The following is a 13,112-nucleotide window of genomic DNA, read 5'->3' as shown; positions in this document are numbered from 1 at the left end:
CCACATATACAGTAGATTTATAAAGTCTTGCATTTTGATGCCATAATCAACTCTAAACACACTCATGATTGGACACTTGATGGCAGTGTTGTCTTTAGAAACAAGTAACAGATAAAAAAATATAGGCTTTCTACATGTTTTCTGACAGTTTAAAGAGCCTGGATGTGAAATATTGTGTATTATGCTTGTTCTGTAAAGACCACTTGAGGTTGTACAAATTCCACAATATGTGATTTTATTGTACAATATATATTTAAAAACATTAATTTACTGCATCCGTTCTATAATTAAAACTTTAGGTTTCCATTATTATTTTAACATAAAACACTTTTGAAATTATGTTTTTGAAAAAAAAAAAACATATTACAGAGAGCCAATTTCAATGTAGCATCTGCAGTAAATGTGAGAAATTGGGACATTGAAACATATTAGCTCTATTATTCATAGTATACAGTTCCAGGTTTATTAATTGGTTAGATAAGGAATAATAAATTACAGGATTTACAATTTAAGATCCACTCAATTGTCACAAACAATTTTATATAATCATGTTACAATGTAACAATAGCCTGTTTTACAGAATGTCTGTAAAAATATAATACAATTCACAATAATGAAAGAATGTTCAATTATGTAATAATATACCGATTTCTCTTTTTATATCATGTTTCTCTTCTTATATTTTCAATATATATATTTACAAAAATAAACTAATTATCCTTTAAATCCTACACTCTCAAATAAATGGGTTGGTGCATAACATTGATGTCCATTTTAGGTAGACTTCTCATGGATGAAAAGCCCATGCAGGTCCATATGAATAGCAGCATCAATGGTAGCGCGGGCGATCTCTTTAAATGACTTAGCATCCAGGACCACTAGGAAAGGTGGCTTTTGGGGATTGAATGAAACCACAGAGGACAGGATAATACCTGAAAATTAAGAAAAATCACTTACTGTATGTTTTGTCAAGACAGCATTATTACAAAATCTTTGTTCTATAGTGCCTAATCTTTATTTCCCAGTACCCATTGTCTGTTCTCATGATTGTGTGATTTTGTTCAGCTGAGTGTGATTACCCTTGTTAAAGTCTGCCTAAATCCTGTGTTTTCCTTCTTATCATAGTTCTTGTTTTGTGATACACTGCTATTCAGAGTGCCTGTATCTTCCCTTTCCTTCCCTTCCCTGAGTGCCTGTATCCTATCCTTCCCTTCCATTCCCTTCCCTGAGTGCCTGTATTCTTCCCTTCCCTTCCCTTCCCTTCCCTTCCCTTCCCTTCCCTTCCCTTCCCTTCCCTTCCCTTCCCTTCCCTTCCCTTCCCTTCCCTTCCCTTCCCTTCCCTTCCCTTCCCTTCCCTTCCCTTCCCTTCCCTTCCCTTCCCTTCCCTTCCCTTCCCTTCCCTTCCCTTCCCTTCCCTTCCCTTCCCTGAGTGTCTGTATCCTATCCTATCCTTCCCTGAGTGTCTGTATCCTATCCTATCCTATCCAATCCTATCCTATCCTATCCTATCCTATCCTATCCTATCCTATCCTATCCTATCCTATCCTATCCTATCCTATCCTATCCTATCCTATCCTATCCTATCCTATCCTATCCTATCCTATCCTATCCTATCATTCCATTCCATTCCCTTCTTTTCCATGAGTGCCTGTATCCTATCCTATCCTATCCTATCCTATCCTATCCTATCCTATCCTATCCTATCCTATCCTATCATTCCATTCCCTTCCTTTCCCTGAGTACCTGTATCCTATCCTTCCCTTCAACTCCCTTCCCTGAGTGCCTGTATCTTCCCTTTCCTTCCCTTCTCTGAGTGTCTGTATCCTATCCTATCCAATCCTATCCTATCCTATCATTCCATTCCATTCCCTTCTTTTCCATGAGTGCCTGTATCCTATCCTATCCTATCCTATCATTCCATTCCATTCCATTCCCTTCTTTTCCATGAGTGCCTGTATCCTATCCTATCCTATCCTATCATTCCATTCCCTTCCTTTCCCTGAGTACCTGTATCCTATCCTTCCCTTCAACTCCCTTCCCTGAGTGCCTGTATCTTCCCTTTCCTTCCCTTCTCTGAGTGTCTGTATCCTATCCTTCCCTTCCCTGAGTGCCTGTATTCTTCCCTTCCCTTCCCTTCCCTTCCCTTCCCTTCCCTTCCCTTCCCTTCCCTTCCCTTCCCTTCCCTTCCCTTCCCTTCCCTTCCCTTCCCTTCCCTTCCCTTCCCTTCCCTTCCCTTCCCTTCCCTTCCCTTCCCTTCCCTTCCCTTCCCTTTCCATCCCTGAGTGTCTGTATCCTATCCTATCCTTCCCTGAGTGCCTGTATCCTATCCTATCCTATCCTATCCTATCCTATCCTATCCTATCCTATCCTATCCTATCCTATCCTATCCTATCCTATCCTATCATTCCATTCCATTCCCTTCCCTGAGTACCTGTATCCTATCCTTCCCTTCAACTCCCTTCCCTGAGTGCCTGTATCTTCCCTTTCCTTCCCTTCTCTGAGTGCCTGTATCCTATCCTTCCCTTTCCTTCCCTTCTCTGAGTGCCTGTATCTTATCATTCCCTTCCCTGAGTGTCTGTATCCTATCCTTCCCTTCAACTCCCTTCCCTAAGTGCCTGTATCTTATCATTCCCTTCCATTCCCTTCCCTGAGTGTCTGTATCCTATCCTTCCCTTCAACTCCCTTCCCTAAGTGCCTGTATCTTCCCTTTCCTTCCCTGAGTGCCTGTATCCTATCCTCCCATTCCCTTCCCTGAGTGCCTGTATTCTTCTCTTCCCTTCCCTTCCCTGGGTGCCTGTCTCCTATCCTTCCCTTCTCTGAGTGCATGTATCCTATCCTATCCTTTCCTTTCCTGAGGGCCTGTCTCCTATCCTACCCTACCCTATTCTATCCTATCATTCCATTCCCTTCCCTGAGTGCATGTATCCTATCCTATCCTTCCCTTTCCTGAGTGCCTGTCTCCTATCCTACCCTACCCTATTCTATCATATCCTTCCCTTCAACTCCCTTCCCTGAGTGCCTGTATTCTTCCCTTCCCTTTCCTTCCCTTCCCTTTGTGCCCATATCCTATCCTATCCTATCCTATCCTTCCCTTCCTCGAGTGCCTGTACCCTATCTTATTCTATTCTTCCCTTCCCTGAGTTCCTGTATCCTATCCTTCACCCCCATTCCCTTCCCTGAGTGCCTGTATTCTTCCCTTCCCTTCCCTTCCCTGAGTGCCTGTATCCTCTACTAGCCTATCCTTCCCTTCCCTGAGTGCCTGTATCCTACTCTTCCCTTCCATTCCCTTCCCTGAGTGCCTGTATCCTACTCTTCCCTTCCATTCCCTTCCCTGAGTGCCTGTATCCTACTCTTCCCTTCCATTCCCTTCCCTGAGTGCCTGTATCCTACTCTTCCCTTCCATTCCATTCCCTGAGTGCCTGTGTTCTTCCCTTCCCTTTGTGCCCCTATCCTATCCTTCCATTCTGCCCATTTTCCTGGATATCCTTGTTTGCCTGTGTTTTTGAACTCTATTGTACGTTTGGATTGTTCGCTCTATGGTTTTGGCCTGCTATATGAATTATGATTCTAGATTGTCCCAATAAAGCTGTATTTTGATCTTCAACCTCTGAGCAGTTTGTGACACTCATCTTCATGTGCCACACAATTTTAACACAGAAGAATCAACAATTGCAATTGATCTCAATAGAGTTTCGTCATGAGAACACTCTGAAGAGTTTAAGCATGTATTTGGTCTTGGTAGACTAAATCTGCTATGCTGCTACAGATTAAGTATGGACTTACTACTGCCAATAGATACACAGACATGCTGTTGTGAGCATGTAAGATATGCTGCTGCTGCATAAATAGACATACATCAATCCCATAGGTAGGTGGAGCTGGGGGAGGTGGAGGGGTTCAAAGGAACTCTGATTACTACTCTACAGCAAACACTGAACCAGACCATTAGAAATGTTGAGCAAGAATTATTATTGGTTACAGAATCAACTTTTGCCATGTGGTGATGATATGATTGTTTGCAGAATGCATGTGACCTGCGGCATCTAGAGTTTCATGACTGAAGTAGATAATTGTTTTTAAATCTTTTATTCTTTCAGCCTGCATTATTTAGATTTTGAAAAAATGTCCAATATTTTCATAAAATACTCACCATCATCTTCTTCAACAGCACCTGGAGATGCCACAAACACTGGCTCGGATGGGTAACATTCCTCCTCTATCCACACTTTATGTGTCCTGGTAACAATGTCCACTTTTGCGATCTATACAACAAGAGACACTCTTGCTAAATTATTGAATTTTTTGCAGAAAATGTCAATGTGGTCTTATAACTGGAAAACAAGGTTCAAATAAATGCAAATGTCCAGAATGCTAGAAATATTTACCTTGCTTGGATAGGGTGACCAATCCACCCTGGTGCCAAAGAAGTACCTGTACTTCTTGCAGTTGAATTTGTAGTTGATACCAGGTAATTCTAAACCTGTGATCATACAAGTAACATAGGTTAACATGAGAGAAAAAAAGAAACGATCAAGCTCTGAATTTAGAACTCACCCTCAAAAATAGTGTCAGGGGTGCAGTAGAGTGAGCCGTCCTGCTGCAGCACTGCTGTGGCTGTTGTGTCCTGCAGCTTGACCAAGTTGGTGCCTGGTGGAGTTTCCTGATATCATGAGAGAAAAGGTATGTTGTCTTATGACAAATTAAATCAAATCAAAGACTTTAGATACGCAAAGACGGTGCACTATGAATGGGAGACTGTGCAGCGTGCAAAATGGCCTCAGTCTAAGCCTTTAGAAGCTGCGGCTCCAAATATATTGCTGTGAATTCATTAGCTGCTTATACAAGTATATTCAGACATAATTACTTACTATTATTAGGTTTTGCATTTGGGTATATATTTAGTTAATCGTGGCTGATTTGTAGATTGTACCCCAAAAAATTTCTGTGTATTTTTTCATATTTCCCTTAATGTCCTATGCTAGTCATTTTTGACCGTGACGATCACAAGTGTGACTATTTCTTAATGAAAAACAAAAAGAAGAATCCGCACACCAAACAAACTCAAAGTTCAAGGTCCACTGAAAAATATTTTACTGAATATCTAACAAAAAATCTATAAAATCTCTAACAAAATTGTGACTGTGCATAAAAAAAGAAAACAAAGAGCAAACGTTATCTTCAGCACGTTTTTTGTCACCTAAAAATACTTTACATATACTGTAGATATTGCCAGTTGACTATTTTTTATGACCATTTCGTTTTTTCTAATCATGTGTAAAAAAAATTTGTGTGTGTTCATATAGCAAGTGTGACACAAGTATATAGAATATAATTCTTCTAATTGAAGTGTTTTCATGCAAAAAATACAATTGTCATTCCACTGATGTTTGTTAGCTTTTTAATCATATTATCCAAAGATACATCAGCTGGCAAACCATTATGGAGTCTATTTAATGGGAATGATTGTGGAGGGGAGTTTGGTCAAACTATGGCTACGATGCAGCGAATAGTTGTGTTAAATCAAAGACGGTGCTGTCCGCGGATCCATTTAGTGTGTGTGCACTATTTATTCCGTGAAAACTTTAGTCCCATGGCTACCAAGCCAGAAGCTGCAATTCAAAATAAATGTTGCCTGCCATGGCAGCAAATTCAGCAGCTTTTAGATCTTGTTGATCCGACTTTGTCAAGACAAACTCGACGGATCTCAGCCCTGAAATTCAGCTGCTGGCGGCTATTATTTTTCTTTCTTTTTTCTCCGCTATAGTAGATGTTGATTATGTTTCGCGTGTTGCGCTTTTAGGTCATCCAATAACAGAAATTAGTGATTTACATCAATGCTATGATGCAGGCAATTATTAGTGTTATATAGTGTTGAGACTGTATGTACACTTATGACTGTACATATGCATTGGCTGGTCCAGTCTGAAAAATGCAGTTTTTCGTCATGATTTGAGCATTTAGAAACAACATTTTTGATACAGAAATATGAAATTTAATTGTAAGCTTGGTGAACAGCTATGGAGAATTTGATGTTTCCCCATTCAAAGAGATGGCAGCTTTATTTGCATGACTGAAATAGGTGCCCGAGAGGCATTTCAAAGATGGCCGCAGAGTGAAATGAAGATATACAAGTTGTTCCAAATCTGTATGAGTTTCTTTCTTCTGTTGAACACAAAAGATGATACTTTGAATAATGTTGGGTACCAGAGAGTTGACGGTATCCATTGTAATTTTTTTCCTACTATGGAAGTCAATGGCTACCGTCAACTCTCTGGTACCCAACATTCTTCAAAATATCATCTTTTGTGTTCAACAGAAGAAAGAAACTCATACAGGTTTGGAACAACTTGAGGGTGAGTAAATGATGACAAAACTTTCATTTTTGGGTGAACTATCCAAGGGACTTTGATCAAATCTAAGTGCATATGGAATCTAAAATTTGGTCACAATTGAGTTTGATTCCATTCAGTGTTTTTGATACAATTCATAATATACAGAAAAAATACTTCATATTTCCTGCTTTACCTTGTCTATGTTGAGCGGAAGGACAAACCGCTGGCATGTTGGTCGAGAGAAGTCCTTGTTGTTCTCTATAAAGTTTGTGACATCTTGCTTCATGTTTTGTATATAGAACATATCGTACAGATTGCTGTCCTGGTATGTAATCAAGTCAGAGACGACATGTCCATCTTCCTCATAAGCATTGATGTGATGGAAGACAACAAATGGGTCTGCGTAGTACTTCGTGCGCACAGTTTTCCCAGTCTTCCTATTGACCAGATGGATCAGTGTCTATGTGGTGATAAAAAACAACAGTTGTTAGACTATTTTGGACAGTTATTGAAGCATTTAATGAATGGATAAAGTACTATTTTAGCAACAAACAAAACAACCCAAAGCAGAATAAGTTTTGCTCACAATGTCATCTTTGTCGAATTTCAGGCAACTGCCCCAGTTGACATCTCTGAAGTAAGCTGTGGCCAGTTTGAGGATATCCAGCTTGAAGGCCTGCTCCACAAAGATAATGTAGTTCTCCGTCATGCCAAAGCTGTGGAAGTAGCTTGGGTACAAGGAGGAGCGGAAAGGAATGGTGCAAATTTGTTCCAACTTCCTGAGGGCTGGCTTGTTCTTCCCTTTATCTGCAATAAGAATTACATACATTGTGCAGGTGTTCTTTCTGAAATATGGCCATGATGCGATCAATGACACTTGCGATCCTTGGCTGTTGAAACAGGCCAAATACAAAAAGTTTTAAAGCAGCACCAGGTAACTTTTCAACCTTTATAATATATTTTCAAACCTCTTGTGATGATACATCGACTTACAATAGGTTGAATGACACGTCTGCCATAGCCTGACGGGGTCTGTATCATTTTTAATCGTACTTTTAAACTTCGGGTTTCAGGGAGTAACCCGAGAACAAAAAGAACTACAAAATTCGACTGCTTTACGGCATATACGTCACTTCCACCACCACCCCCACTTCCTTAAATTCGGACGTGCGAACCAAACTATCGTTTGTTTGCCGAATGTTATAGTCATCGCCGAAGCAGCACAGAAAAATAAGAAAGCAGAGGTTTTGTTGGAGGAAAGCAAAAAGAAGAAACGAGAAAGTGATCGGATTAAAGGCAGGACGAGGATCAACATTGGGCAGCGTTTGCTCGTTGGCGTGAGCTGAAGGAGGAGGGGCTACATTCTTGCAAGTAAATACATAAGACGTACAAAATCATATTTTAGGATACCTAACATGTCTGTGATATTTGTTTATTTGTCTTGCCTCAAGCTATAATGCAAATCGATTTTTCAAATTTGCAGATTCATCTAGGATAGCTTTATATTATAATATTGACGATATATGGTTATTATCGACCACTCAAACATTGAATTGAAGTATCATATAGATTCTGTAAAACGGTAACCAATAGACTTGGCTACTATAATGACGCTGGCTTGTAAACGTGAGCATCGCAATCATTTGGTGCTTGAAAAAAATAAAACCCATGAAATTATATTCATATGACATGCTGAAACATATGCCACTGTACCTGGGATGAAGACATTTCACACGCGACGCAAGCAGAACACCAGCATGTGAACTCCTCCAGAAGTGTTCAGGGCTATCATAGTTGTCATGTCAATAAATGCACGTGCGATGCATCCCCTGATGTAGGATGACAGTTTACGACAGTAGTAGAGGACAATACTGTTTCCCAAATGTAGGGGGACCCCGAGAGCAAAAACTACCTAGTGCTGCTTTAATGAAATGAATGTACTTCATTTTGTTCTTTAATATTTTGTATTATAAGTGGATTTCATGTTACTAGACCATATTTACCTCTAAATTATGCACCATTTGTTTCTATATAAATTAAAAAAATAGTAGAAAAAATATTTCAGATTGTTTTCAATGAATACAGTTCAGTTTTCCCGGTTCCCATCTACCTGAGTTTTCCTGTGTTTCCTAGTTAGTTTCCTTGGCTGTTAATTATGCTGCGTTCCAGGCAGGTTTTTGAGCCCGTAAATTACAACTTCAAACCACGACTCACGACTTTGTAGTGTTCCAGGCAAAGTCACGCCAAACTGCCTGAGCGCAAGGAATTGTGTGGTAGTTAGATGTAAACAAAGCATGGCGGACCGTACGGGGTGTATGCTCATTTACAATCATTTCTATCGCCAAAGGTGCTTACTCCTTGCTTATTTGAGGGAAACGAAGGAGAAAAACAGCGCAGACGGCAAGAAAAGCTGTTATACCTTTTATTTTACGTTATTTGTATATTTGTTTCATAAACACTGCATCCGTAGGGGGCTGCCATTGTTGCTTCACGGGCTATGTGACTGATATATAGATTGTTTTCATATTTCCCTTCATTTCCTACGCACGAATTGTGCGTCTTGCGCGATACGCGTGTTACGCGTGAGTGATTTATTTGGTACTTTTTGTGCATTAATGCGTTTGAAGCGAATTCGTGTCTGACGCCAGAATTTTAAAATCTGAACTTTGGCGTCTGTTCGTGCCACGTTAACCAATCAGGAGCCTGCTTGCTGTTGTCAAGTGACGTCATAAACTAATGGCAAGTCAATAGAGGATGAGAAACCCAGCGTAATTTAAAAATACTACTGCTATTCTGTCACAAAATGTAGTTTTAAGACTTTTTCAGGCGAGAATGTAGTTGTTTAAAGCTCAAATCTGTGGTTAATTTATAAAGAGAGCGCCTATTTGAAAATGTTATCTTGCGTTTTCGTAGCCTTTCCTCGGCTAGTCCTTCTGACATTTGCCGCTGGCTCTGATGTCTCTGTAGTGGTTACACATGAGATATAATTCATCTTGTGTAGATCTAACGGGCGATCTTTGGTCTCATGAATCTATAATTTGTTGCCTGCCAAATCACATTGACTGAGGGAAAAGTGAAGTTTCATAACTTTATTTGTTTAGGCTGTTTAACTTTACCGTTGTAGCCAACTAGCGCTCACTTTGTTTGACTGAATTGATTGCTTATTTATTGTATAGCTTCTTATACCTTTTACTTATATTTTTTATAATGGCTATTATTGATCACACATAAACTGACATTTAACAAAAAGAGACTGGGTTGTGTTTTATGTCATATTTAATTTTATTACAGTGATAATCATATAAATGCACACTTATTGTCTGAACCACATATTAATGCGTTTAATATTTGTTTTTAAATGTAAACGAAAAGAGGCATGGTTGTGTTTTATATTTCGTTTTTTATAAATACAGTATACATACAAGATAATCAAGGTATGCATTGCCTGGCTATTAATTTTTTTTATTTTTTTTTTAATGAAAATGAAAAGAGGCAGAGTGGTGTTGAATGCGCGAATGGATTCAAAATGTTCAAGCGTCCAACTAGATGCAATAGACACGATTTTGACGCTCTATTCGCGTTTGGTGTGAACGCAGCATAAGGATGCTTATTTTTTAGATGGCGAACGGGAACATGGTTTGTGTAACACATTATTAGCTGTTTGATAATGTAGTCAAGCGAAAGGCTAATCATATTAATTACTTTACGTTGTAAAGAGCGATACCATTGTGCAGTGTTTACTACAGTAACTTCTGTAACTTCTGATTTCTGAGCTCATGTGAGTGAGTGGGGGCGCAAATGCACTAATTTGCATATTCATGGGGGTATACTAAATAAAGCAAGGGTGTAGAGTTACATTCAAACTATTTTAAGGCATGAGGAAATTATTTTCACATGAAAAAACATTTACATATGTCATTTTGGTGATCAAATATGAGTTTTAAAGGACAAAATGATTGACTACAGGGGGACTTTAAGAGAGAGCATGGTCTAAGGAATGGTATATATTTCTCTGGTTACCTGAGGCATTGGCGGGCACCTTGAAAATAACATATTTTGGTCTGCCAAAGTTCATAATGGCAGTGCCCATGTTGTATGTGTTCCCTTCATCATCATAGTGAGGGTGTGCGGTCGCCAAGTTGATGGCGATATGGTTTCTGTAGTTCGTCTGAAAAGACAATAAAAGACCATTTATCAGCAGCGACTTGAAAAAATAAAAGATCTTGAGATGCAGTTGGGAAAACAAACAAATAATTAATACATTTGGACTCACTCTTCCTAACGTGTCGAGTGTCAGTGGGTCAATTTTGTTAATGTAGTTCACTTCTGATGATGCGTAATAATCTTCTCCATATTTTATGATGTTGATGAGATTATTGTCTGTGAAATCTGGAATGGCGTTCATCAGGTAACTGAAGGCTCTACAAAGCAATATGAAGGGTCAATTATCCAGGTCATTCTGATTGGACTCTTAACACAACATTTTAAAAGTACAGAAAGAATGATCTTTTTACTTTGAGAATATATTCTTGCAGGGATCTGGGTACACCATGGTCCCGAATTCAGACACAACGATCCTATTGGCAGCAGTGTTCTTGTTGAACGTTTCACTCTTCAAGAATTTACTCCTGTAAAAAACATCCCCTGAAAAATGACATTTTTATTGCTTATGGTGCATCCAATACTCTGTAAACACTTTCCTAGATGCAGATTTTTGCAGCAATGTTCAGCGTAGTACTTTCCAAAAATGTCATTAAAAAAAAATCTTGCCCACCAAACTTACCATCTTTAAAGGTGAAACTGTGAAGGAGTGCCATTCCATCAAACCAGTGCTTGTATGAAGTGTCACCAACTGAGAACAGACCAGGACCATTGCGTAAAAGTGTCCCCTGAAGCCATGGTGGGATGGAGCCTAAAAAAATTAATTCAGTGTGTGAACCCTGACCAGGCCGTTGAGGTTATAGTGTAATGCGGCTTTCAGCAAATCTATCAGAAGTCTGTCAATTCAGGAACGCAAGAAGGTGCAAAATTCCAATATTTAGGTGGACGATCGTCCAAAGTAATGTGGTTGTTTGTCCAAGCTGTGAAATTTGGTATGTTGATTAGGGTGAGTCAATGTCTCTACCCCTCTAGTGCCACTGACAGTCCAATTTTTCATGTACATTTTACCTAATAATTTTTTGTAGTTGTACCTAATAAAAACGAAATACTCTAAAAAAATGTTTTCACCTATACATAATTGTATGTTTCTAAAAGTGACATTATTTTATAGTGAACGAGCTGTAAAGCAGTTTCCTCCTAATCTCCTCCATATCTCTTGAAAATACAGCATTCTGTGCAGAATTAAAATGGGTCTGCGGCGACTCGATAACAAAAAAAAACGGTCTATCGTGTCTCTGGAACGGAGCTGCGACGGTTCGTGACACTAACGTGAAACCAGACTTCAATTGCCTCATTGGAAAGCATATTTACACCGTCTGAATCATTCCCTATCCCCTATATAGTGCACTATGTGCCATTCACAATGTAGAAAATAGTAAATGTGTAAACAAGTGACCGATTTTAGCCCCAGTTTCAGCGTCTATTTATAATGTAGGGGGCGGGGCTTCAGATTCTAGAGAGCATTTGATTGGCAGAGTGATGTCATCAAAATCCATTGCAGAAGTGAGAGACTGTACGTTTTGAATTGTGAAATTAATTGTGTCATTGTTTTGGAGCACACTAGCTTATAGATAACAGTAAGGCTAACACACATATATATATATATATATATATATATATATATATATATATATATATATATATATATATATATATATATATATATATATATATATATATATATATATATATATATATATATATATATATATATATATATATATATAGGAAAAATAGTTGGTTTTAATATATTTGCATCTTATTTAAAAACTTTTATTCGTTAATATATATTAAATATATTTTATTTTTTATTATATATATATATATATATATATATATATATATATATATAGGAAAAATAGTTGGTTTTAATATATTTGCATCTTATTTAAAAACTTTTATTCGTTAATATATATTAAATATATTTAATTTTTTATTATATATATATATATATATATATATATATATATATATATATATATATATATATATATATATATATATATATATATATATATATATATATATATATATATATATATATATATATATTCACAACAAAACCGGATCAACCGATTCACTAAAAAGATCCGCCACAGAAGAACGACTCGGACGAATCGTTACTGAAGGTCGCATTCCTGTTCCTGTTTATTAAAAACACGCACAGGAATGTCTGAAAAAAAAAACCCTCTGTTTTCATTGCTCTTGCAGCAAAGTCAACATCTGGTTTACAGCTCGTCACAACAGTGTTCCTTACTTTACAATGTTCACTGCAGAAACTTTACCTGACACATCTGCTTTAATCGGCTCCGGCGTCTCCTCTCCGTTTCTCCAGAAAAAAGACAACATGCTGAGCTGAAGCTGGGCTCTCAATGACATAACTGTACTGCCACACGTTTATAACACATGCTACATAGGCTACGGCATCAACACACTCCGTGAGCGTAGTTGCGTTTCTAAATCATTATATAACAGCTGAAGAGGTTCGGAAGTGCAAAGTAGGGCAAGTTCACGGAAGCTTTACTCTGCTGAACATGGTGTTAGTGGAGCCTTTTTACCACTGCTTTTATGCTTCAGATTAATCTATATTCGTGTTTCACAGATTGAACAAATTACATT

General features: G+C 38.2%; 1 protein-coding gene across 1 annotated transcript; it reads right to left on the bottom strand.

Moving 5' to 3' along the window:
* Positions 1 to 211: 211 nt before the first annotated feature.
* bco1l (beta-carotene oxygenase 1, like) lies at positions 212 to 13,020 on the bottom strand. Its single transcript, XM_079801964.1, has 11 exons — positions 12,779 to 13,020; positions 11,116 to 11,244; positions 10,847 to 10,976; positions 10,606 to 10,753; positions 10,353 to 10,500; positions 6,919 to 7,139; positions 6,526 to 6,792; positions 4,555 to 4,660; positions 4,386 to 4,480; positions 4,151 to 4,262; positions 212 to 932 (listed from the first exon to the last, which is right to left on the bottom strand). The coding sequence occupies exons 1-11, from the start codon at positions 12,870 to 12,872 to the stop codon at positions 775 to 777; spliced, it is 1,608 nt and encodes a 535-aa protein (XP_079658090.1). The 5' UTR covers positions 12,873 to 13,020; the 3' UTR covers positions 212 to 774.
* Between the last annotated feature and the right edge of the window lie 92 nt (positions 13,021 to 13,112).

The sequence above is a fragment of the Gobio gobio genome, assembly GCF_949357685.1.
Source record: "Gobio gobio genome assembly, chromosome: 2".
Taxonomy (NCBI): Eukaryota; Metazoa; Chordata; class Actinopteri; order Cypriniformes; family Gobionidae; genus Gobio; species Gobio gobio.
The sequence above is the reverse complement of the archived record's forward strand: the minus strand, read 5'-3'. Positions and strand labels throughout refer to the sequence as shown.

Bases quoted from the DNA above. Each gene is read 5' to 3' on its own strand.
- bco1l (XM_079801964.1), bottom strand. From the start codon at position 12,872: ATGTCATTGAGAGCCCAGCTTCAGCTCAGCATGTTGTCTTTTTTCTGG. The intron at 10,754-10,846 runs GTAAAAAGATCA...ATTGCTTTGTAG, and splicing joins TGCAAGAATATATTCTCAAA to AGCCTTCAGTTACCTGATGA. The intron at 4,263-4,385 runs GTAAATATTTCT...CTTGTTGTATAG, and splicing joins GGTCACCCTATCCAAGCAAG to ATCGCAAAAGTGGACATTGT.